The sequence below is a fragment of the Barbus barbus genome, assembly GCF_936440315.1.
Source record: "Barbus barbus genome assembly, chromosome: 48".
In the NCBI taxonomy this organism is placed as follows: Eukaryota; Metazoa; Chordata; class Actinopteri; order Cypriniformes; family Cyprinidae; genus Barbus; species Barbus barbus.
In genome coordinates, this window is record NC_136726.1 from 20,170,670 (window position 1) to 20,192,076 (window position 21,407).

The 21,407-nt window shown below is 36.7% G+C and overlaps 2 protein-coding genes across 2 annotated transcripts in view; one reads left to right on the forward strand and one right to left on the reverse strand.

Annotated features, from left to right (window-relative positions):
* Window positions 1–142: 142 nt before the first annotated feature.
* cyp19a1b (cytochrome P450, family 19, subfamily A, polypeptide 1b) lies at window positions 143–4,524 on the forward strand (the record flags this gene model as incomplete). The annotated part of the gene is made up of 9 exons (XM_079412498.1): window positions 143–287; window positions 354–504; window positions 1,340–1,494; window positions 1,581–1,757; window positions 2,377–2,491; window positions 2,731–2,842; window positions 2,926–3,088; window positions 3,379–3,620; window positions 4,153–4,524. The coding sequence occupies 9 exons, from the start codon at window positions 143–145 to the stop codon at window positions 4,414–4,416; spliced, it is 1,524 nt and encodes a 507-aa protein (XP_079268624.1). The 3' UTR covers window positions 4,417–4,524.
* Window positions 4,525–5,796: 1,272 nt separating this feature from the next.
* ap4e1 (adaptor related protein complex 4 subunit epsilon 1) overlaps window positions 5,797–21,407 on the reverse strand; it is a 28,481-nt gene continuing 12,870 nt past the window's right edge. Inside the window, exons 6-21 of the mRNA XM_079411897.1 lie at window positions 16,576–16,735; window positions 16,186–16,352; window positions 15,991–16,064; window positions 15,552–15,674; window positions 15,368–15,477; window positions 14,562–14,701; window positions 14,355–14,467; window positions 14,152–14,270; window positions 12,800–13,096; window positions 11,875–11,986; window positions 11,567–11,705; window positions 8,647–8,887; window positions 7,931–8,479; window positions 7,670–7,860; window positions 6,324–6,484; window positions 5,797–6,180 (exon numbers count right to left, since the gene is read on the reverse strand). Of these exons, the coding sequence (XP_079268023.1) occupies window positions 6,020–6,180; window positions 6,324–6,484; window positions 7,670–7,860; window positions 7,931–8,479; window positions 8,647–8,887; window positions 11,567–11,705; window positions 11,875–11,986; window positions 12,800–13,096; window positions 14,152–14,270; window positions 14,355–14,467; window positions 14,562–14,701; window positions 15,368–15,477; window positions 15,552–15,674; window positions 15,991–16,064; window positions 16,186–16,352; window positions 16,576–16,735 (2,857 nt within the window). The 3' untranslated portion in view covers window positions 5,797–6,019. The remainder of the gene's footprint in view (window positions 6,181–6,323; window positions 6,485–7,669; window positions 7,861–7,930; window positions 8,480–8,646; window positions 8,888–11,566; window positions 11,706–11,874; window positions 11,987–12,799; window positions 13,097–14,151; window positions 14,271–14,354; window positions 14,468–14,561; window positions 14,702–15,367; window positions 15,478–15,551; window positions 15,675–15,990; window positions 16,065–16,185; window positions 16,353–16,575; window positions 16,736–21,407) is intronic.

Sequence of the window (21,407 nt, forward strand, 5' to 3'; positions counted from 1 at the left end):
TAGATATTATAATTAGATTTCATTCAGTATGAATAAAAATTGTTTAAACAGCAAGCTCTATTGCAGTTTTACAGTGCCGTTTCCAACATTTTAAGGTACTTCATCATTTTTAGGTGCACAAGGTGTGTCTGCAGATGATGTGATGATGGAGCAGCTCATGAAGGGCACGGTAAACATCGCCGCAGCGGTGCAGGGAACGCTGCTGGTGTTGACAGGGACATTGCTGCTCGTTCTGCTGCACAGAATATTAACAGCCAAGAATTGGAGGAACCAATCAGCTGTCCCAGGTGAGTTAAAACCAATCAGATTTAGTGGGACCAACCTACCGACTGGTCATGATGTCATGTTTTCAGGTCCAGCTTGGTGGTTGGGTGTCGGCCCAATTATGAGCTACAGCAGGTTCCTGTGGATGGGGATCGGCTCCGCATGCAACTACTACAACGAAAAATATGGCAGCATTGCTCGGGTCTGGATCAACGGAGAAGAGACCTTTATACTTAGCAAGCAAGTTCTCAAAAACAAATGTCATTCACCCAGCTAAAAGGGAAGTTTCTCACAATGTTATGAACAAATGTTCTTCCAGTAACAAATATTATTCCAGTAATAATTGTTCAGTTATCTGGTTTTGAATGATATTCACAAAACGTTAACACAAAAATATTATTTCTACATTGTTCATGGAACTTTTTTCTAAAATGTGGGCCCGGACCACAAAACCGAATCTCGAAATTGAGATTTATACATCATCTAAAAGCTGATATCAGGAATAATCAGCAATTGTATTTCCACTAGTAACAATTGATTTTGAATGGCAGCCTATGGTGACATTTAACTAGTGAAAATACAATTACAGATATCAACAATTTAATTCCTGATATCAAGAATTAGCATTTTAACTAGTGAAAATTGAATTGTTGATATCAAGAATTCATATCCTGAGAAGGAAAAAAAGTCAAAACGGCTTGCCATACAGTAGTGCTGTCAGTGATTTTTCGCTCTTACGGAAAATTCCCAATTACATTGATTTCTACTGAAATGACTGGATTTCTTCCATGAACAACCGCAAATGTCACCGCAGCTTAACTGATAATGAAATTTGTTGTTGATTATCCTCATTATGTATTATTATCAATTTTACTGAATGGCTGTTGCAGATAAAGTAATTTCATGGTTCAAAAAGGTGCTCAAGAGCGCCCCCTATAAGGCCAAAACATGTTTTTTTAGAACAGTCTGCTACTCAAGTCCATAAAACCTAATTATGTCACTAAGTTTTGCCTCAAATAAGGCAGGCAACACCTGAGGGCACCATTTTTAGTGTGAAAATGTAAAACTGTTTCAGGTCCTCTGCCGTGTATTACGTTCTGAAGAGCAATAATTACACTGGGAGGTTTGCCAGTAAAAAAGGTCTGCAGTGCATCGGCATGCTTGAACAAGGCATTATCTTCAACAGCAACATCGCATTGTGGAATAAAGTGAGAACATATTTCACCAAAGGTGGGTGTTATTCACTGAAACTGGTCTCAGAACAGTTCATACACACATTCATCAGAATCTATTGTTTATGTGTGTGTGTACTCTAGCTCTTACAGGTCCAGGTCTCCAGAAGTCAGTAGATGTGTGTGTCAGCGCAACATACAAACAGCTTGACGTCCTGCAGGAGTTCACAGACCACTCAGGACATGTGGATGTACTCAATCTTCTGCGCTGTATCGTTGTGGATGTTTCCAATAGACTCTTCCTAAGAATCCCTCTCAATGGTCAGACTGCAAAACAAACACTCTTAAAAAATATATGGTTCTTTTGATCTGATTGATTCGATTGTGTATATTAACAAAGGAAAAGGCTGTAAAACCCTCATTTTTAGTACTTCTGATGGGTGTTGGGGAAAGTTACTTTTAAAAGTAATGCATTACAATATTGTGTCACTCCATAAAAAGTAAATAATTGTGTCACTTAGTTACTTTTTATTGAAAGTAATGCATTACATTACTTTTTGTCATCTGGGCCGGGCTTGCTTATTTGTTTTTTAGTAGTGAATAACCCAAAAGTTATATTTTTGGCAACTGTAAAGGCCTTTTCACACCTAAAGTGAAATTAATAAGCCTGAGGCTGAAGGAAGTGTCAATGAATAAATGGGGGGGGGGGGAAGTATCTTGTGTTACGTATTTGGAAAAAGTAACTCTTTTTTGTTGTAAATTTAAAAGTAATGCTTTTACTAGTTACTTGAAAAAAGTAGTCTGATTACGTAACTCATTGTAATGTGCCCCCCCCCCCCAACACTGCTTCCTATAAAACTTAAATGACCTTAGGCATTTATAGATTAGAATTTTTCACAGTAAGCATACAATACTCTTTCGTTATGCTTGTTGAACGCAGAGAAAGACTTGCTGATAAAAATCCACCGGTATTTCAGTACCTGGCAGACGGTTCTCATACAGCCGGATGTTTTCTTCAGACTAAACTTTGTGTACAAAAAATACCACCTGGCAGCGTGAGTCCACCTCAGACTTTATCGTTTTTATGTACTGTATGGTGTCAAGGTTTATTTGTACTAATAGCAATATAACTCTCTTTGACGTGTCGAAGTAAAAGCCTTTGCCGTTTTTGCCTCTGTACTTTTAAGGATTATGCAAATTACCTCTAATTTGATTGGTGAAGTCTGATTTAGTAGCATAAATTCAGAAATCAGTAAAGCTCTATGCACACCGTTTAAGAAGCGTTGTCTTGCAGAAAAGAGCTGCAGGATGAAATGGGAAAGCTTGTGGAGCAAAAGCGACAGGCCATCAATAACATGGAGAAGCTGGATGAGATGGACTTCGCAACAGAGCTGATATTTGCTCAGGTGTGTTAAACACTTACTCTATTGATGTGCCATCTCCTGTATTAAAGTAACACAACATGTCAACTTACCGCACGTGTCTGTAGAACCACGATGAGCTGTCTGCGGACGATGTGAGGCAGTGTGTGCTGGAGATGGTAATCGCCGCTCCAGACACCCTCTCCATCAGTCTGTTCTTCATGCTTCTCCTGCTGAAGCAGAACTCCGTCGTGGAGGAGCAGATCGTACAGGAGATACAATCTCAGATAGGTATGGTTAAACATTTACAAGACAACTTTTAACATCTGAAACTATAAAGTTTATCTTTAAGGTGGTCAACATGGTGATTGAAACTTGGCAGCTAGTTTGTAAAGGTGGCTTACCAGCTCTAATCAGCCATGACCAAGATGGTCTACCAGGTCAGTCTTGGCCCAAACAACTAGTAGTCCAATCTAGACCAAGTAAACCAGTCAATATCCAAGAAGGACTGGCTAGAAATCATCAGAAACTGGTTTAAATCAATTTCTCATCATGCATGCTAAAAAGTCTTATCCTCTCAGGTGAGCGGGATGTAGAGTCGGCCGACCTGCAGAACCTGAACGTTCTAGAGCGCTTTATCAAAGAGTCTTTGAGGTTCCATCCAGTGGTGGACTTCATCATGAGACGGGCTCTGGAGGACGACTCCATCGATGGCTACAGAGTGGCGAAGGGGACGAACCTCATCCTGAACATCGGTCGCATGCACAAGTCTGAGTTCTTCAAAAAACCCAACGAATTCAACTTGGAGAACTTTGAGAACACCGTAAGTACTGGGACAATCAGACATGTAAGATCAAATAAAACCATACAAACCTGGATGTAAAGCGTTTTTCTTAAATATGACTCATAAATTGGTACATTTGTAGATTTTATACCAATTGCTCATATTTTTTTACAAATATCCAAATATTTGATACATATTCCCAATAACGGAATAATCAACATTGACCTGTTAAACTACTGTAGAGAATTAGCATTTCTAAATGGAAATAGGAAAAAAATCCTGTGGTATTATGTTTTAGGATATGGTCTGGTAATACCATGTTTTTGTGTATATACCATTTCAATATCACTTCTTTTTTTTTGCATACCATGGTGATAATATGGTACCTTATATCTTGTGATGTCATGAGACTTAATATGAATATAGTATCATCATGATCATTTTCGGAAATGTTCCATGCTACCTCAGTGTACCATGTCAATACTATTGTCTGAAATAAACAATGGTAGTGCATTATCATCACTTTCCCACTGCAATATTGTAAGCGTAATGGCAACCGCTTCCCTCTCAGGTTCCCAGTCGTTACTTCCAGCCGTTCGGCTGCGGCCCGCGGGCCTGCGTCGGGAAACACATCGCTATGGTGATGACAAAGGCCATCCTGGTGACCCTGTTGTCGAGGTTCACGGTTTGTCCTCGTCACGGCTGCACCGTCAGCACCATCAAGCAGACCAACAACCTCTCCATGCAGCCCGTGGAAGAGGATCCCGATTGCCTGGCCATGCGCTTCATTCCACGCGCTCAGAATATCCGCAGAGAACCACACCTGAGCGCCTAAGAAAAAACACAGGAATAGAAATAAAAAGGTGTGCTGAGTAATTTCCTTTCACCTAAAAAATTTCAGTGGGCTCTCTAAGACTGCATTTGTTTTTACTTACTATACACAAACAGTTGAACGTACCTTAAACTTGATGCATACCAGTCCGCCTGTGACACAGACATACTTGACCAAATGTAGACATATCATGACTTGGTGCACTTTTAAAGGGATAGTTAACCCAAAAATGACTATTCTGTAATTAATTACTCACCCCCATGTCATTCCAAACACTTAAGACCTTTGTTCGTTTTCGGAACACAAATTAAGATATTTTTGATGAAATCCAAGAGCTTTCTGAGTCTGACCCGGAGACTTTCAAGGAACAGAAACGTAGTAAGGACGTTGTTAAAACAGTCATTTTGCGCACAAAATTCTTGTAGCTTCATAAAATTACAGTTGAACCACTGATGTCACATGGACAATTTTAACAATGTTCTTACCGCGTTTCTGTGCCTTGATCTTGTTAGTTGCTTTGCTGTCCATGCAGGGTCAGAAAGCTCTCGGATTTCATGAGGGTAAGAAATAAATAACAGAATTGTCATTTTTGGGTGAACTATCCCTTTAAAGTGTTCTAGCCCCCCAAAAAAAACAAAGTGATAATGTCTAGCCTCACCTCAAAAATAAAAAAGTTTGTAGTTTATGCTGACATAAGGGCAATGACAACAAAAACCATCAGTTTTATCACATGCACTGATCTACAATACTATTAAAGTGATGATTTGCTGTAGTCTATGATCTTTAGTGGTGCAAACTAACAAACTACAAAGTTAACATGAAATGGCATTCACAACCCATTTTACTTTCATAATGTGATATGTTTAAACTACACTTAACGAGAAAGAACTTATTTACTGGAATTGACTGTATTGTGAAAAGTGAATGATAGGTACCAGAATGGAGATGAATGGCGGGGGGCGCTAAAAAATGAGTGATGTCTTGGTAATGTCAATCAAAAAAGGATGAATTATGCTTAAGAAGAAGCGGAGCAATTTGTTACATTTTTATGAAAGATTATGAAGACAGTGCACTTTTTAAAAAAGTAAATGGGGTCCGTTTTCGTTTCATGTTTTATATAAATAATCTACAGTGGTCTACTGTTTGAGGTTGACTGTATTACGTAACTGAGAAAATATTGAACAGAATAAATACTAGAACTATTTAATAGAGACTTGAAATATTTATATTATGAAAATAACAGAAATATTTGATAGCCGTATTCACACTGCTTTTGCGGAAATATGCAAAACTACTGTTTTTTGCTCCAATAAAGTGTACCGATAACTAACTATAGTGAATAAAATGACAATTGAAAAACAATGCCATATTTCTTTTTTCTTGGCAAATAAACATGAATATATACCTACCAGGACAGACCAAACCACAAACGTTTATAATCAATAAATACTTTTTATTGTATGTGTGACACAGCTCAGTAACTGTACAAAAAATATATCTCATTAAAAGACAAGCAATAAACAGGTACTGCTTTCAAACAGTCACTGCATGAAATGATTTTGTCAAGGAGCTTCCCTGGGAGTTTCAGCAGGGGGTTTGTGGGTCTTCAGTGTTGTGCGAGCGCTCTCTGGCAGTGGTACAGGATGCAGTCTGGGAGAGCAGGATGAGGAGAGCGCAGCCACATGGCCAGAGCAGCGCCGTTCACTCTGCAGTGCAGGAGACAGGGGGCGCCGCTGAGCAGACGACATGCTACGATTCCCTCTGAGCCTGAAACAACAACACATGACTGATGGGCTGCTTCTCTAAATAGTGTGTAAATTATAGTCATTGATGGTGCATTTTTGAAATGGAATGTGAAATGACAGCAAATCACATTGAAGTAAGTGAATTGGAGGCTATTTGTTTTTTACCGATGATGTCCACTACATGTAGCTGTAGGGCGTCTTTGAGAGCATTCAGGGTGGTTTGGAGCGGGTCACCGGCATCTGTGAGCAGTTTCAGATTCTGTGTGACGTCATGAGACAGAGACAGCCAGAGTTTCCCATATTCCTCTGTGGTTACAACCAAAGGCCTGTATGTGACAGAGAGAAATTAGTTCATTAAAATAAAGTCTAAAAAAGCTCACAAAAAAGGGAAATGCTTTGAAGTCATTTGTTGGTATTTGTGTTTCACATTTTCAAAAAATGGATTAGAAACGGCAACCTGAAATTAGTTGCAATATGCACGACTTTAACCTCATTGGAATATTCATCTTCAGAAGATTATTTAGGATGACATTTTTCTCCAAATATGTCAAATATCCTTTACATGAAGCAGCCAAACAAAAAAAATTATATATATATATATATATATATATATATATATAGGTAGAAAATTGTGTATATTTTATTAGCATTATATATAACTAAATCACTTTACTTGAAAAAAAATAGACTGAAATAAAATTATAATATTTCAATATGTTGATATTAAAAAAGTCCAACTTATTTCATTTCAGCTAGTAGCCAAGATAACATTTCACATTTTCCTTTACTTTAACTTGATAATAAATTCTAAAATAATAAAACTGAAATTATACAATTAAACAAAAAATAATTAAAATTAATAAACATTATTAAGACATAAAAATATAAAATTACAAAAAACACCATTAAATTACTAAAGCTTTAACTAAATTAAAATGTAAAAAGGAAAACAAAAATAAAAACTCAAAAATATTAATACAATTATAATAGTATCTCAGTGATAGTAAAATTATTATTATTAACCAATGTATTTATTATTGCTATGCATTTTATTAATTTATTATTATTTATCTATTAAAAATAAAATACTACATTTTACATCAGATTATGTCAGTGAATGCCGTTTTTCTTTTAAAAACAAAAAAACAAGCAAAAAAAAAAATCACAGGATTAAATTATCATCCATTAAATTTGTTAGTGGGTCACAGCTTAAAAACAATTATCTATTATCAATATTTTAAAAATAAATATATAATTATAAAAAAAAAATTAAAGATTTATTTTGGGCATTTTTGCCTTTATTTTGATAGGATCGTTGGTAGACAGGAAGCGAAGTGGGAGAGAGAGGGGGGACAGGATCGGGAAAGGTCCATGAGCCGGGGCTTGAATTCGACACCCGAAATGCAACCGCGCTATATGATAAATACATTGCTATATAATAAACAATGTGTCTTAATTGTTTAATAATAAATATGCAAGAAAACTAATGTAAAGTATCAGACACACATTACCTGATGAAGTCTGCTGTGGACAGTGTCCCAGAGAAAGGGAGTGTGTTTGTGTGTCCCAGTTGTGTTTGATAAGAGACGGTCCCGGTAAAGGACACGTTAGTGTGAGGGTCGTCCATCAGCAGAGCATAATGACACACAGATGTACTCCTGGCCTCGAGACAGTCCACGACGTTCCCTCTCAAACTCGCTGTCTAAGACAGAAGAGGTCCCATTTTATTTTATTGTATAATATTATTAAAATATTTTCTGACCATTACACACCTCCAGCTCCACACAGCTCAGCTGCACCGCAACGGCTTTTATTACAGTTTCCGTGCAGTTTGATATGAAGATCACAAGCAGCAAAGCTTCATCTCTGAACAGGCGGCAGGAGGACAGAGACAGGCTGGGGTCAGAGGTCAAGCTGATGACATCAGAGTGAGGTAGGTCTTTGAGGTCAGCGGGTAACAGCGTGGTCAGATCTGAAGACACGGGTGGAGGATGTTTGTCCTGGATAGTGTTGGGTCGCACTATAACCATATCACCACCTAGTATCTGAGACGTGTTTGTGTGTCTGTCTTCTTTAGTGTCTTTGTTATGAGCCAGGCCATTGGCTGTGGTGGATTTGGGGGTGTGGTCAAAAGCGGATATGGATATTGCTGGCTCCTCCTCCAGCAAACTGCCATACAGGAAGCTGTCAGTCGTATTACGCGAAGAGCGAGAGGAGGAGTCGGAAGATCTCTCGGTGGTGCCTGATGATGACGATGATGATGACTCATGTGGGCGGGGCTTTTTTCTAAAGGGAGGGGGAGGGGCTTCAGATTTCCCTAGCTGAGAGGAAACAGAACAATTGGCATTTACACAAAAAATGCAATGCATGTGGTTTGAGTGAGTGGATATTTAGTGTCATCAATACAAGATGGTAAGATAAACGCACTATACCTCAAATCACAATTTTAAAATTAAATCACAAATCTATCATAAAATAATTCTCTCACCAGAGACATGGAGCTCCCGACTCCCAAACCAACAAACAAAGAGGAAGCCAGCTGCTGTTTGTCCTGGTTTTGTGTCGAGGGATCCGGCTGTGGCTCCTTTCTCTCTGCTGCCTCCTGTTGGCCGAGGGGCTGAATTGCAGCTCTGGGTTCGTCCACCAGAGGTGCTGTTGCTTCTTTTTGTGGAAGATACCCATCTTTCCCCCAAACTCTCTTTACACCCTCAAGAATCAGAGTGCTGGAGCTGAAATGATACACAAAGTTAATATATAAACATATCATATATACAGGTCCTTTTCAAAACATTAGCATATGGTGATAAAGTTCATTATTTTCTGTAATGTACTGATAAACATTAGACTTTCATATATTTTAGATTCATTACAACACAACTGAAGTAGTTCAAGCCTTTTATTGTTTTAATATTGATGATTTTGGCATACAGCTCATGAAAACCCAAAATTCCTATCTCAAAAAATTAGCATATTTCATCCGACCAATAAAAGAAAAGTGTTTTTAATACAAAAAAAGTCAACCTTCAAATAATTATGTTCAGTTATGCACTCAATACTTGGTCGGGAATCCTTTTGCAGAAATGACTGCTTCAATGCGGCGTGGCATGGAGGCAATCAGCCTGTGGCACTGCTGAGGTGTTATGGAGGCCCAGGATGCTTCGATAGCGGCCTTAAGCTCATCCAGAGTGTTGGGTCTTGCGTCTCTCAACTTTCTCTTCACAATATCCCACAGATTCTCTATGGGGTTCAGGTCAGGAGAGTTGGCAGGCCAATTGAGCACAGTAATACCATGGTCAGTAAACCATTTACCAGTGGTTTTGGCACTGTGAGCAGGTGCCAGGTCGTGCTGAAAAATTAAATCTTCATCTCTATAAAGCTTTTCAGCAGATGGAAGCATGAAGTGCTCCAAAATCTCCTGATAGCTAGCTGCATTGACCCTGCCCTTGATAAAACACAGTGGACCAACACCAGCATCACTGACTGTGGGTACTTGACACTGGACTTCAGGCATTTTGGCATTTCCCTCTCCCCAGTCTTCCTCCAGACTCTGGCACCTTGATTTCCGAATGACATGCAAAATTTGCTTTCATCCGAAAAAAGTACTTTGGACCACTGAGCAACAGTCCAGTGCTGCTTCTCTGTAGCCCAGGTCAGGCGCTTCTGCCGCTGTTTCTGGTTCAAAAGTGGCTTGACCTGGGGAATGCGGCACCTGTAGCCCATTTCCTGCACACGCCTGTACACGGTGGCTCTGGATGTTTCTACTCCAGACTCAGTCCACTGCTTCCGCAGGTCCCCCAAGGTCTGGAATCGGTCCTTCTCCACAATCTTCCTCAGGGTCCGGTCACCTCTTCTCGTTGTGCTGCGTTTTCTGCCACACTTTTTCCTTCCTACAGACTTCCCACTGAGGTGCCTTGATACAGCACTCTGGGAACAGCCTATTCGTTCAGAAATGTCTTTCTGTGTCTTACCCTCTTGCTTGAGGGTGTCAATGATGGCCTTCTGGACAGCAGTCAGGTCGGCAGTCTTACCCATGATTGCGGTTTTGAGTAATGAACCAGGCTGGGAGTTTTTAAAAGCCTCAGGAATCTTTTGCAGGTGTTTAGAGTTAATTAGTTGATTCAGATGATTAGGTTAATAGCTCGTTTAGAGAACCTTTTCATGATATGCTAATTTTTTGAGATAGGAATTTGGGGTTTTCATGAGCTGTATGCCAAAATCATCAATATTAAAACAATAAAAGGCTTGAACTACTTCAGTTGTGTTGTAATGCATCTAAAATATATGAAAGTCTAATGTTTATCAGTACATTACAGAAAATAATGAACTTTATCACAATATGCTAATTTTTTGAAAAGGACCTGTATATATATATATATATATATATATATACAGTACTGTTTAAAATTTAGGGCTCAGTAAGATTTAATGTTTTTACTTAAAGGGTTGCTTCACCCCAAAATGGAAATGTTGTCATTAATCACGTACCCCCATGTCGTTCCAGACCTGTAAAAGCTTTGTTTGTCTTCTGAACACAATTTAAGATATTTCGGATGAGAACCGGGAGGTTTGTGTCTGTCCCATTGACTGCCAAACAATTAACACCGTCAAGGCCCAGAAAAGTATAAAAAACATCGTCAGAATAGTCCATCTGCATCAGTGCTTCAACCGTAACGTTATGAAGCGACGAGAATATGTTTTGTATGCAAAGCCAACGAAAACAGCGTATCCTTGTGGCGCGGCAGACACAGAACAGCGTACGCAGTTTGTGTCCAGCGGATATTCTCCAAAATGACGCTACGCTGACGCAGAGAGACGAATTGTTGAATAAAGGTTTTTTTCTTTGCATACAAAAAGTATTCTCGTCGCTTCATAACGTTACGGTTGAAGCACTGATGGCAGATGGACTATTCTGACGATGTTTTTTATACTTTTCTGGGCCTTGACAGTGCTAATTGTTTGGCAGTCAATGGGACAGTCACAAACCTCCCGGTTCTCATCCAAAATATCTTAAATTGTGTTCAGAAGATGAACAAAAATTTTAGAGGTTTGGAACGACATGGGGGTAAGTGATTAATGACAACATTTTCATTTTGGAGTGGAGAAACCCTTTAAGTCTCTTCTGCTCATCAAGGCTGCATTTATTTGCTCAAAATACAGTAAAAAAAATAGTAATATTGTGAAATATTATTACAATTTAAAATGACTCTTTTCTATTTTAATATATATAAAATTTGAATTTATTCCTGTGATGCAAAGCTGTATTTTCAGCATCATTACTCCAGTCTTCAGTGTCACATGATCCTTCAGAAATCATTCTCATATGCAGATTTGCTGCTTTAGAATTGTTTTTTTATTATTATCAATGTTTTAAAAAAAAAAGTTGTGGTGCATGCTATACAGATACTCACCCTGCCTTCTGCGAGAGTTCAGTGCTGTTTCCTGAGAGTCCTGAACTGACGGACAGTAGTGTGGGAGATTGTCTGTCAGTGATGCTACATGATGATAAACTTACAGGCAGAGAAAAACTGTACGGCTCCAGATTCAATGCTACAAAAACATAAACATGCAGTCAAACAAGTTTGGAATGACATGAGGGTGAGTAAACGATGGTGAACTACTCATTTAAGGGCGGGATACATATATATGTGGTAAACTATAGAGTTTACAGTAGTATAATAACAGCAAGCATTGTGATGAGAGTGAATAATGGATGTACCTCTGTCCTCACATAGCTCTTCCGGTCTCTGATGAGGGGGTTTATATGGTGCGGCTCCTGCAGCCAAAGCCTCAGACACAAACCCGTCCAGAAATGACAGAGAAGAATCAACCTGTGAAGAAAATACACATACTACAGCAACAAGTTTGAATCTTTGGGTATTTTGGGGCGGTTTTACACAGCGATTTGGAAGATGTTTTACTTCGTTGAACGCTCAAAACATGCCTTATGAACAAAAACTGCTTGAGATTCACTTTATGTTCACATTACACTAAAAGTTTGGTATCAGTAAAAATATTTTAGAAGGAAATTAATACTTTTAATAAAAAAAAATCAAAATCAAAAGTAAATAACATTTATAATGTTACAAAAGATCTCTATTTTAAATAAATTCTGTTCTTTTGAACTTCCAATTCATCAAATAATCCTGATAATAAGAAATGTTTCAAGAGCAACATATTAGAATGATTTCTGAAGGATCATGTGACACTGAAGACTGGAGTAATGATGCTGGAAATTCAGCTTTGATCACAAGAATAAATTACATTTTACAATATATTCAAAGAGAAAACAGCTATTTTAAATCGTAACAATATTTCACAATATTACTGTATTTTTACTGCATTTTTGATTAAATAAACGCAGCCTTGGTGAGCAGAAGAGATTCTTTCAAACAAATATAAATAATATGTTACACCACCAAATGTCTAGATGGGCTCGGTTTACCGTTTTGTTCACTTAAAGTTCTCTAAATCTGGCTGTTTAGTGTGAAAACATCCTCAAAGATACACTATGTAATTTTTTTTTCAAAATGTACAAAATTGATATAAAGAGATTTATGTATTAACCTGCTAGAGCGCCAGAAGTTGTGTAGCTTTAATAAGAATAACATGTCATAATAGGGAGAAACAATCAGGCCTGTTACCTCTATGCCGTCCCAGGATGCTCCACGGGGCAGGACCCACTCATGGAGCTGAGAGTCCTGGCTGAGGTGACGCAGCTCGTGGGCCAGCTGACGGAGCACCGTGTCCTGGGAGGACGAAAGACTCTCAGCGAGGTCCAAAATCAAGCCTGTCTGGCCCTCAGAGATCTTGGTCAGCGCAGAAAGAATCCAGACCCGTGTCTCCGAGCTCACGCTCCTCTGATCTAGCAGCTGCGTCAGGAGCCGGATGACCTCGCGCTGGTCCACGGACTCTTGGAGGTGAGCGTATTCTCCAAGCACCTGAGCAAACACACTCACTTGTGAGTTTTCAGAAGAACATCATCATTTCAAGGGCAACAGACAGTTGCAGTTTATTCCAAGAGATTTTGATGTTAGCATGTTTCGAAACTAATGTCTCAGAACTGTAATAGGCAGGAAAAAGCACCACACACAGGGCTTATTTTATCATTTTTAATCAAAAAGTATCCAATTTAAATTTCTATGACAGTTTTAAAAGGATTAACCAGTTATCCATTGTTTTTTACTACCAATTATAATGCTGGACTTTACTTTAGTGTAAATGATTTTTAACAACTATAAAATATCAAAATATTTAATATTAAATTATAAATAATATTAAATAATATTTATCAGCATAGCATTAAAATAATTTTTTTTTAAATATATTCTGCTTTAAATATAGTAGTTAATATTAAGTAAACATTAATAACTAATTAATTAAGTAAATGGTTAATAAATAATATAACAATTTAATAAAACTACTGTATTTAATATTAATATTAAATGATTATTATAATGCTCAGTTGGGTCTTAAAAGACTATTATTATTCAGAAAATTATTTTCCTGTTTATTACTGTGAGAAAGCTTTGAATCAAATATACTGTATAAAGCACTTTATAAAAAATGTGACCTGAATTAGCTTAATAAAAAATTTAATGTGTCCTAATTGATTACTAATAAATACAAACTGGCTTTGTGAGTAAATAAAATGCCAACTGATATTAAAGTGCAAATTGTAAAATCCATCTACTGAAGAAAACACCAGTGCCAACTTGCAAGTTAATTGTCACTTCATCAGAAAATTCACCTTCAGTTTATTTAGTTTAAAGTTTTTTTGTCCTCTAAATATAATGATTTCCCCCCCCCTTTTTATGTATTTACCTAATAATTGTATTTTTTTTTTTTTCTCAATTTATCCACATTTATCAGGTGTTTTAAGATTCATTTCACTAGAATTTCAATCAGCCTTAAAGTAGAATTTTTTGTGAATCATCAAAACTGTGCTGCGTATAAAAAAACATTGTGTACGTGTGTATATACATGTTGTACACACCCAGCTCAAGACCTGAAAGAAGCACTGGGGCAGATGAGAAGTGTATCCCTTCAGCACAGTCAGATACGAATCGACAGCATAAAGCCGTAACTGATCGTCTTCCTTTTTAGACTCAGAGCCTGAGACAAAAACATCCAAAATCTAAAATAAAACACCTTCTACTAGAGTTTCCAGCTCTAAGATTGTCTATACTTCTGGGTTACCCTCCGCCAGCAGTCGCAGGAAGTTGTTTGGGACGTCCTGTTGCAGCAAATCTCCACCTATGGAAAAAACATCATTCATCGTCTGAATGAACCACGAGTTATCTGGAGCAAACGTAAGGGTTTTTATAGGAACATAACAGCTGACATTCAACAAATATTTGTTCATTTCATTGGAAGTAGTGTATTTATAAACTCTGGAAAGGATATTTTTCAGCGAGCTCTGCGACTTTCCCAACCAGATGGATGATGGTGTGCTCGTCGTTGCAACTGCGCAGGAAGTCCAGCATCTTCTCAACGATCACGGTCACATTCTGAGCATTTGTGATCCTGAACAGCAATTCAAGAGTCTGAGAGAGAAGAGAGGGGAAGAGATGAACACAAGACGCTTGATTTGTTGGGAATTAAGAATATGCAGATCAACAGAAATCTGATATTAAAGGGACAGTTCACCCAAAAATCTGTCATTAATGACTCACCCTCACGTCGTTCCAAACCCGTAAGACCTTTGTTCATATTCGGAACACAAATTCAGATATTTTTAGGGTCAGAGAGCTCTCGGATTTCATCAAAAATATCTTAATTTGTGTTCCGAAGATGAACGAAGGTCTGCTTTGGAACGACATGAGGGTGAGTCATTAATGACAGAATTTTCATTTTTGGGTGAACTATCCCTTTAAATCAATTATTGAGCTAATTTGTACTATTTCCGAGAGCATCACATTGGTTTACCAGTTTTGGATGTTTTATAAGTTGGATTTTCTTTTTGCTTTTGTTGTTGTTATGACAAAGTAATATTTATGAATTGAATAGTCAAAGTTATGATACAAAATTCATAAATAAGTAACTTATGAGATCATAAAGTCACATTTATGGCCTAGGAAAGTCATAACTGTGACAAACAGTTGACAATGATATTCTCATAATATGATTTTTTTTAAATGATTTCATAAAAAGTCATAAATTATGGATTTTTCTCATAATTATGACACATTTAGGTGTGGTTTGTTCATTACCTCTCTCTTAATAGTGAAATCTGAGTGATCCAAACACTCAATAATGGTCATCTGATGCTGAAGGGCGAGTTTAGCATCGTGCTGGACGACATACGTCAAGGCTTTCAAACCTGGGAAATGCACCAATATGTGAGCAGTTAAAGTGAGTTCAGTTTTTAACTCAAATTAAAAGCAGGAATTTTACCAAGATATTTGAGGTTGATCTTCGGAGACAGAACAAAATACCCAATGCATCTCGCGGCTTTTTCCAGCAGCTCAGCTTTGGGGTGTATGGTGTAGACGGCCTTCACACACTCATACAGGATTGCTGAAACAGACAGTGTTATTTTGCTGACAAATTATCGTTCACTCCATTAGAAAAGATGATTTAGTTATTCTTGCATTAAAAAGCAGAAATAAAACAAACAAGCAAACAAAAAGGGTTCTGCATAGTGGTTATCCATAGTGGTAAACAATCAGTATCAGTAACTAAATACTAAAAACTACTGAAGATTGTTTTTATTAATTGAAATAAAGCTGAAATATATAGATAGTTCTTTGTTTTCATTTAAGTTTTTTTTCTGTTTTCTTGGCAACTACCTAGAATAAAGTTTAGTTGAAGTACTAAAAAAAGATGATTTTACCGTAAGTGATGTTGTGGTTCATTTCCGCTCTGCGCAGAGACTCATCCAGAACTTCATACATCTGCTCACTGGTGCTAAAAACATGAACAGACACATTTTCCACTCCAATGTCATATAAAGTATGTACGTTTTAGTGCATAATGTAACTATAGAAATTGGCACGCAGCTTGTATTTGCATGGCGGCCCCTCGGTACCTTTGGTCCTCTTTCCCGAGCAGCGAGAGGATCCTGAGCAGCTGGATCTGCAGCCACGGCGCAGGAACACTGTGATAGTTAAAATCCACCGGGAGTTTCCCACCCACCACCTGCTTCAAGATGGCGACGAAACTACCCGTCAGGTCCTTATAGCTGTCTGGACTCTCCTGATGAGGAGAAAACAGAAGATGTGACCGACAAGCCATTTTTTTCTTTACTGAAAGTGAAATACTACATGATGGGACAAATCAGAATGTGTTTAATATAAAGCTGGTTGTAGATGTTACGGTTAGGACACAAACTGTCTGTATTATAATGTAAAAGATGTTCATTTTGGCTCAGTTTCATAATACAAAGCCTCAAAGAGCATGCTGTATGTTGAAGACTGACCCTGATCAGCTGTAGGTAAATATGTAAGGAAGATGTCATGACACCTGGATCTTTGTCGCACAGGGCCTTTCGAAACTTGCCATGAATGTGCTGGACTTGATTTGGAGCGATAAGATAAAACTTATACAACGCCAGCATGGCTTTCCTCCGAATGATCTCCCTTAGACAGGAGAGAAAGACAATAATATGAGTTATTATTAGACTGATAATCAAATTGACCAATATGCAAATGATTTTTAACCAATATTTTCTTATCTGGATAACTGGTTATTAATTTATTAATAAGGCAACTTCTGTTAAATCTGGTTCAATGCATGAATGTGCATTCAACAGGCAACAGTGGTGTTCACAGGTAAATTAATTTTTTTTTTATTAATATTAAATTATATATTTATATAAAATGTTTTATGTAATTATTATTATTAAGAATAAGAATTAGTAAAATATAGCTGCGAGCAGCGATGACGGGCCCAAGCCGTCAGCATACGCCACCCCGGTGGCATCGATAAAACGGTGCCCAGCGAGCACAAGCATCACAGTAACCCTCTGGCAGTTTGGTTTTAAGGGATACGGCAATTAAAGGGTTAATCCAAACCATCAACTCTGTGAAACACACACACACACAGAACAACATATAAAACTTTAAATTCTGTGAAAATATATTTTTCATTGGTAGTTGATGTTAGTTAATGCATTTACTAATGCTAACAAATGAGAAATTATTATAGTTACCAAAGGTTTTAATGATTTATAAGCATTTTTTAATGATTTATTTTTCCATTAACTAACATGAATAATTTATTCTAACACAAATGAATAAAGTAAAACATATATTGTTAATATTTAATGTTATTTGTGAATTAACCAATGTTAAAAACAACATTATTTAACTGTTGTTAATTTACATCATTAATAAATATATACCATTTAATGTTTATCAAAATCAATTCCAAAATGTGTTAATATATTATTACATTTTAAAGTTTTATCTTTTGAACATGACTATTTTTCTAATATTAAAAATATTTTGTTCATTGTAAGTTCATTGTAAGTTCATACTATCAATGAAGAATTAACATGCTGTAAAAAATATATTTTTCATTGTTAGTTCATGTTAATTAATGCATTCACTACTGTTAACAAAAGAGACTTAATTATAAAGTGTTATCAAAACCTTTAATGCTTTATAAGCATTTTTTAAGGATTTTATTGAGAAGTTTAAACAGACCCTCTCTCTCTCTCTCTCTCTCTCTCTCTCTCCCCCTCCACACTCACTGAACTCACACAGTCAGTCACCCACCCAGTCACCTACCGCACACATTAGAAGCACAGAGACAGGAGAACTCTGATAGTTTTAATTTTCTGCTCTCCATAGTGTATTGTAAATTCATGAAATTAATCACATATCTCAGACTGTCTTGTTCTGTGTATGTAATTTTTTATGAAGTGTTTGGAAGCTGCTCTTTAAAGATAAAAAAAAAAAGTGTTCTTTTTTACTGTAACTTTAATAAATTGCCATTAAATCACCGTTCAAGATATCCTAAATCAGTCCGCAATGTAGCATCTTCAGTATCTTGGAAGCATGTGAAAAAATGTTTGGTGTGAATTTTTGGTTTCTGCTTGAAGGAGTATGAATTTGTTTACAGCCCGTTTAAAAAAAAAAAAAACACATAAAAAAAAAAAATAGCCGATTTCCTGTTGGTCGTAGCTAATGACTGTAAATTAGAAAGTTGTCCGGATTAATAAGAACAATTTATGTACCGAGTTTGGTGTCTGTAGCTATCATTATATATATATATATATATATATATATATATATATAATCATTAATAATTATATACCATTTAATGTTGATCAATATTAATTCCAAAATGTGTTTATATATTATTACATTTTAAAGTTTATCTTTTGAACATGACTAATTTTCTAACATTAAAAAGATTAATAAATGCTTTAAAAAAATTGTTCTTTGTTAGTTCATACTATCATGGAAGAATTAACATGCTGTAAAAATATATTTTTCATTGTTAGTTCACGTTAATTAATGCATTTCCTAATGTTAAGAATTGAGACCTTATTATAAAGTGTTATCAAAATCTTTAATGATTTATAAGCATTTTTTAAAGATTTAAAAAAACAGACCCTCTCTCTCTCTTTCTCTCTCTCACCCACTGGCTCAATCCACACAGTCACTCACACCCCACCCCACCCCCACCCCTCACTCAGCTGCAGGCTGACAGGGATCTCTCACTCAGAAGCAGTCTAAGTCTAACTCTCTGATAGTTTTCAAATTTTCTCCTCTGCATAGTGTATTGTAAATTCATAAAATTAATCACATATCCTCAGACTGTATTGTTCTGTGTATGTAATTTTTTATGAAGTGTTTGGAAGCTGCTCTTAAAAGATAAAAAAAAAAAAGAAATGATCTTTTTTACTGTAACTTTAATAAATTGCCATTAAATCATCGTTCAAGATATCCTAAATCCGTCCGCAATTTAGCATCTTCAGTATTTTGGCATCATGATAAAAAATGTTTGGTGTGATTTCCGTGTTTCTGCTTGGAGGAGTATTAATTTGTTTACAGCCCGTTTTTAAAAAAAACCCACATTAAAATAAATATAGCCGACTTCCTGTTGGTCGTAGCTAATGACTGTAAATTAGAAAGTTGTCCGGATTAATTAGAACAATTTATGTACCGAGTTTGGGGTCTGTAGCTAAAACTAACCCCCTCATTTTTGACAAAAGGTGGCGCTATAGAGTGTCTCTTCCACGCCCGTATATGAGCTTTTTCCAGTGTCTAACTATCATTAATACTCATATGTGTGTTGAGTTTCATGACATTCTAAACATGTTATCTGCCTCAAAATCACCAGAAACGAATTTTCAACTTTGACACGTTGCCATGGCAACATAATTTTAGATATCAATATTCCCTTCACAGTTTTACATCGGCCGTGTTTTGACATTATTCTGGTGAAGTTTGAAGCAAATCGAGGTAAAAGAAGATGCTGAATTCAAAGCATTTTGAAAACGACACACTTCCTGCAGCCAGTTGGTGGCGCTATAACTTTCAGTCATAATAGTCACATCTATCCGATCGGCATCATACAACGAACAAATCACTGAAGTTTGATATACATCATACAATGTATGTGGACGTTATTAGGCATTTCCTGGGTCTCATTTTTCGCCATAACTTCATCGCCTCGCCACGGGCAAACCGTTCGACATATCAAAAATATCTTCGCAATTTAGCGTCCCCAATGTCTTGAGATCATGTTCACCTAGTTTGGTGGCAATCGTATGGAAATCCTCAGAGGAGTATATCAAATTCCAGAGCATGCGCTTTTTAAACAGCCCTGAATAGCCGACTTCCTGTTGGGCGGAGCCTATGACATGCTGCGCGGAAGTTGTTCAGCTCAATGAGTTCTATATGTGTACCGAGTTTCATATGAATACGTGCAAGTATGTGTGAGCTATACATCAAGCTTTCTGACAATTTTCCAGGGGGCGACGTAGAGCCCCTGTGCCACGCCCGGGTCCCAGCCTCAGCGGCGTCCTAATGGCCGCAGGTTCCAACGTGCGTGCCAATTTTCGAGAGTTTTCGGGCACGTTAAGGCCCCCAAAAGTGCCCGGATGATTGAAATAAAAAAAAAAAAAAAATAAAAAATAAAAAATAAAATATAGCTGCGAGCAGCGATGACGGGCCCAAGCCGTCAGCATACGCCACCCCGGTGGCATCGATAAAACGGTGCCCAGCGAGCACAAGCATCACAGTAACCCTCTGGCAGTTTGGTTTTAAGGGATACGGCAATTAAAGGGTTAATCCAAACCATCAACTCTGTGAAACACACACACAGAACAACATATAAAACTTTAAATTCTATGAAAATATATTTTTCATTGGTAGTTGATGTTAGTTAATGCATTTACTAATGCTAACAAATGAGAAATTATTATAGTTACCAAAGGTTTTAATGATTTATAAGCATTTTTTAATGATTTATTTTTCCATTAACTAAAATGAATAATTTTTTCTAACACAAATGAATAAAGTAAAAAATATATTGTTAATATTTAATGTTATTTGTGAATTAACCAATGTTAAAAAACAACATTATTTAACTGTTGTTAATTTACATCATTAATAAATATATACCATTTAATGTTGAAATCAATGTTTTAATGTTTAAAATCAATTCCAAAATGTGTTAATATATTAAATTTTAAAGTTTTATCTTTTGAACATGACTATTTTTCTAATATTAAAAATATTTTGTTCATTGTTAGTTCATTGTAAGTTCATACTATCAATGAAGAATTAACATGCTTTAAAAAATATATTTTTCATTGTTAGTTCATGTTAATTAATGCATTCCCTACTGTTAACAAATGAGACTCAATTATAAAGTGTTATCAAAACCTTTAATGCTTTAAGCATTTTTTAAGGATTTTATTGAGAAGTTTAAACAGACTCTCTCTCTCTCTCTCTCTCCCCCTCCACACTCACTGAACTCACACAGTCAGTCACTCACCCAGTCACCTACCGCACACATTAGAAGCACAGTGACAGGATATCTCTGATAAGTTTTAAAATTTTCTTCTCGCCATAGTGTACTGTAAATTCATGGAATTAATCACATATCCTCAGACTGTCTTGTTCTGTGTTTGGTGTGAATTTGTGGTTTCTGCTTGGAGGTGTATGAATTTGTTTACAGCCCGTTTTGAAAAAAAAAAACACATAAAAAAAAAAAAAGCCGACTTCCTGTTGGTCGTAGCTAATGTCTGTAAATTAGAAAGTTGTCCGGCTTAATGTGAACAATTTATGTACC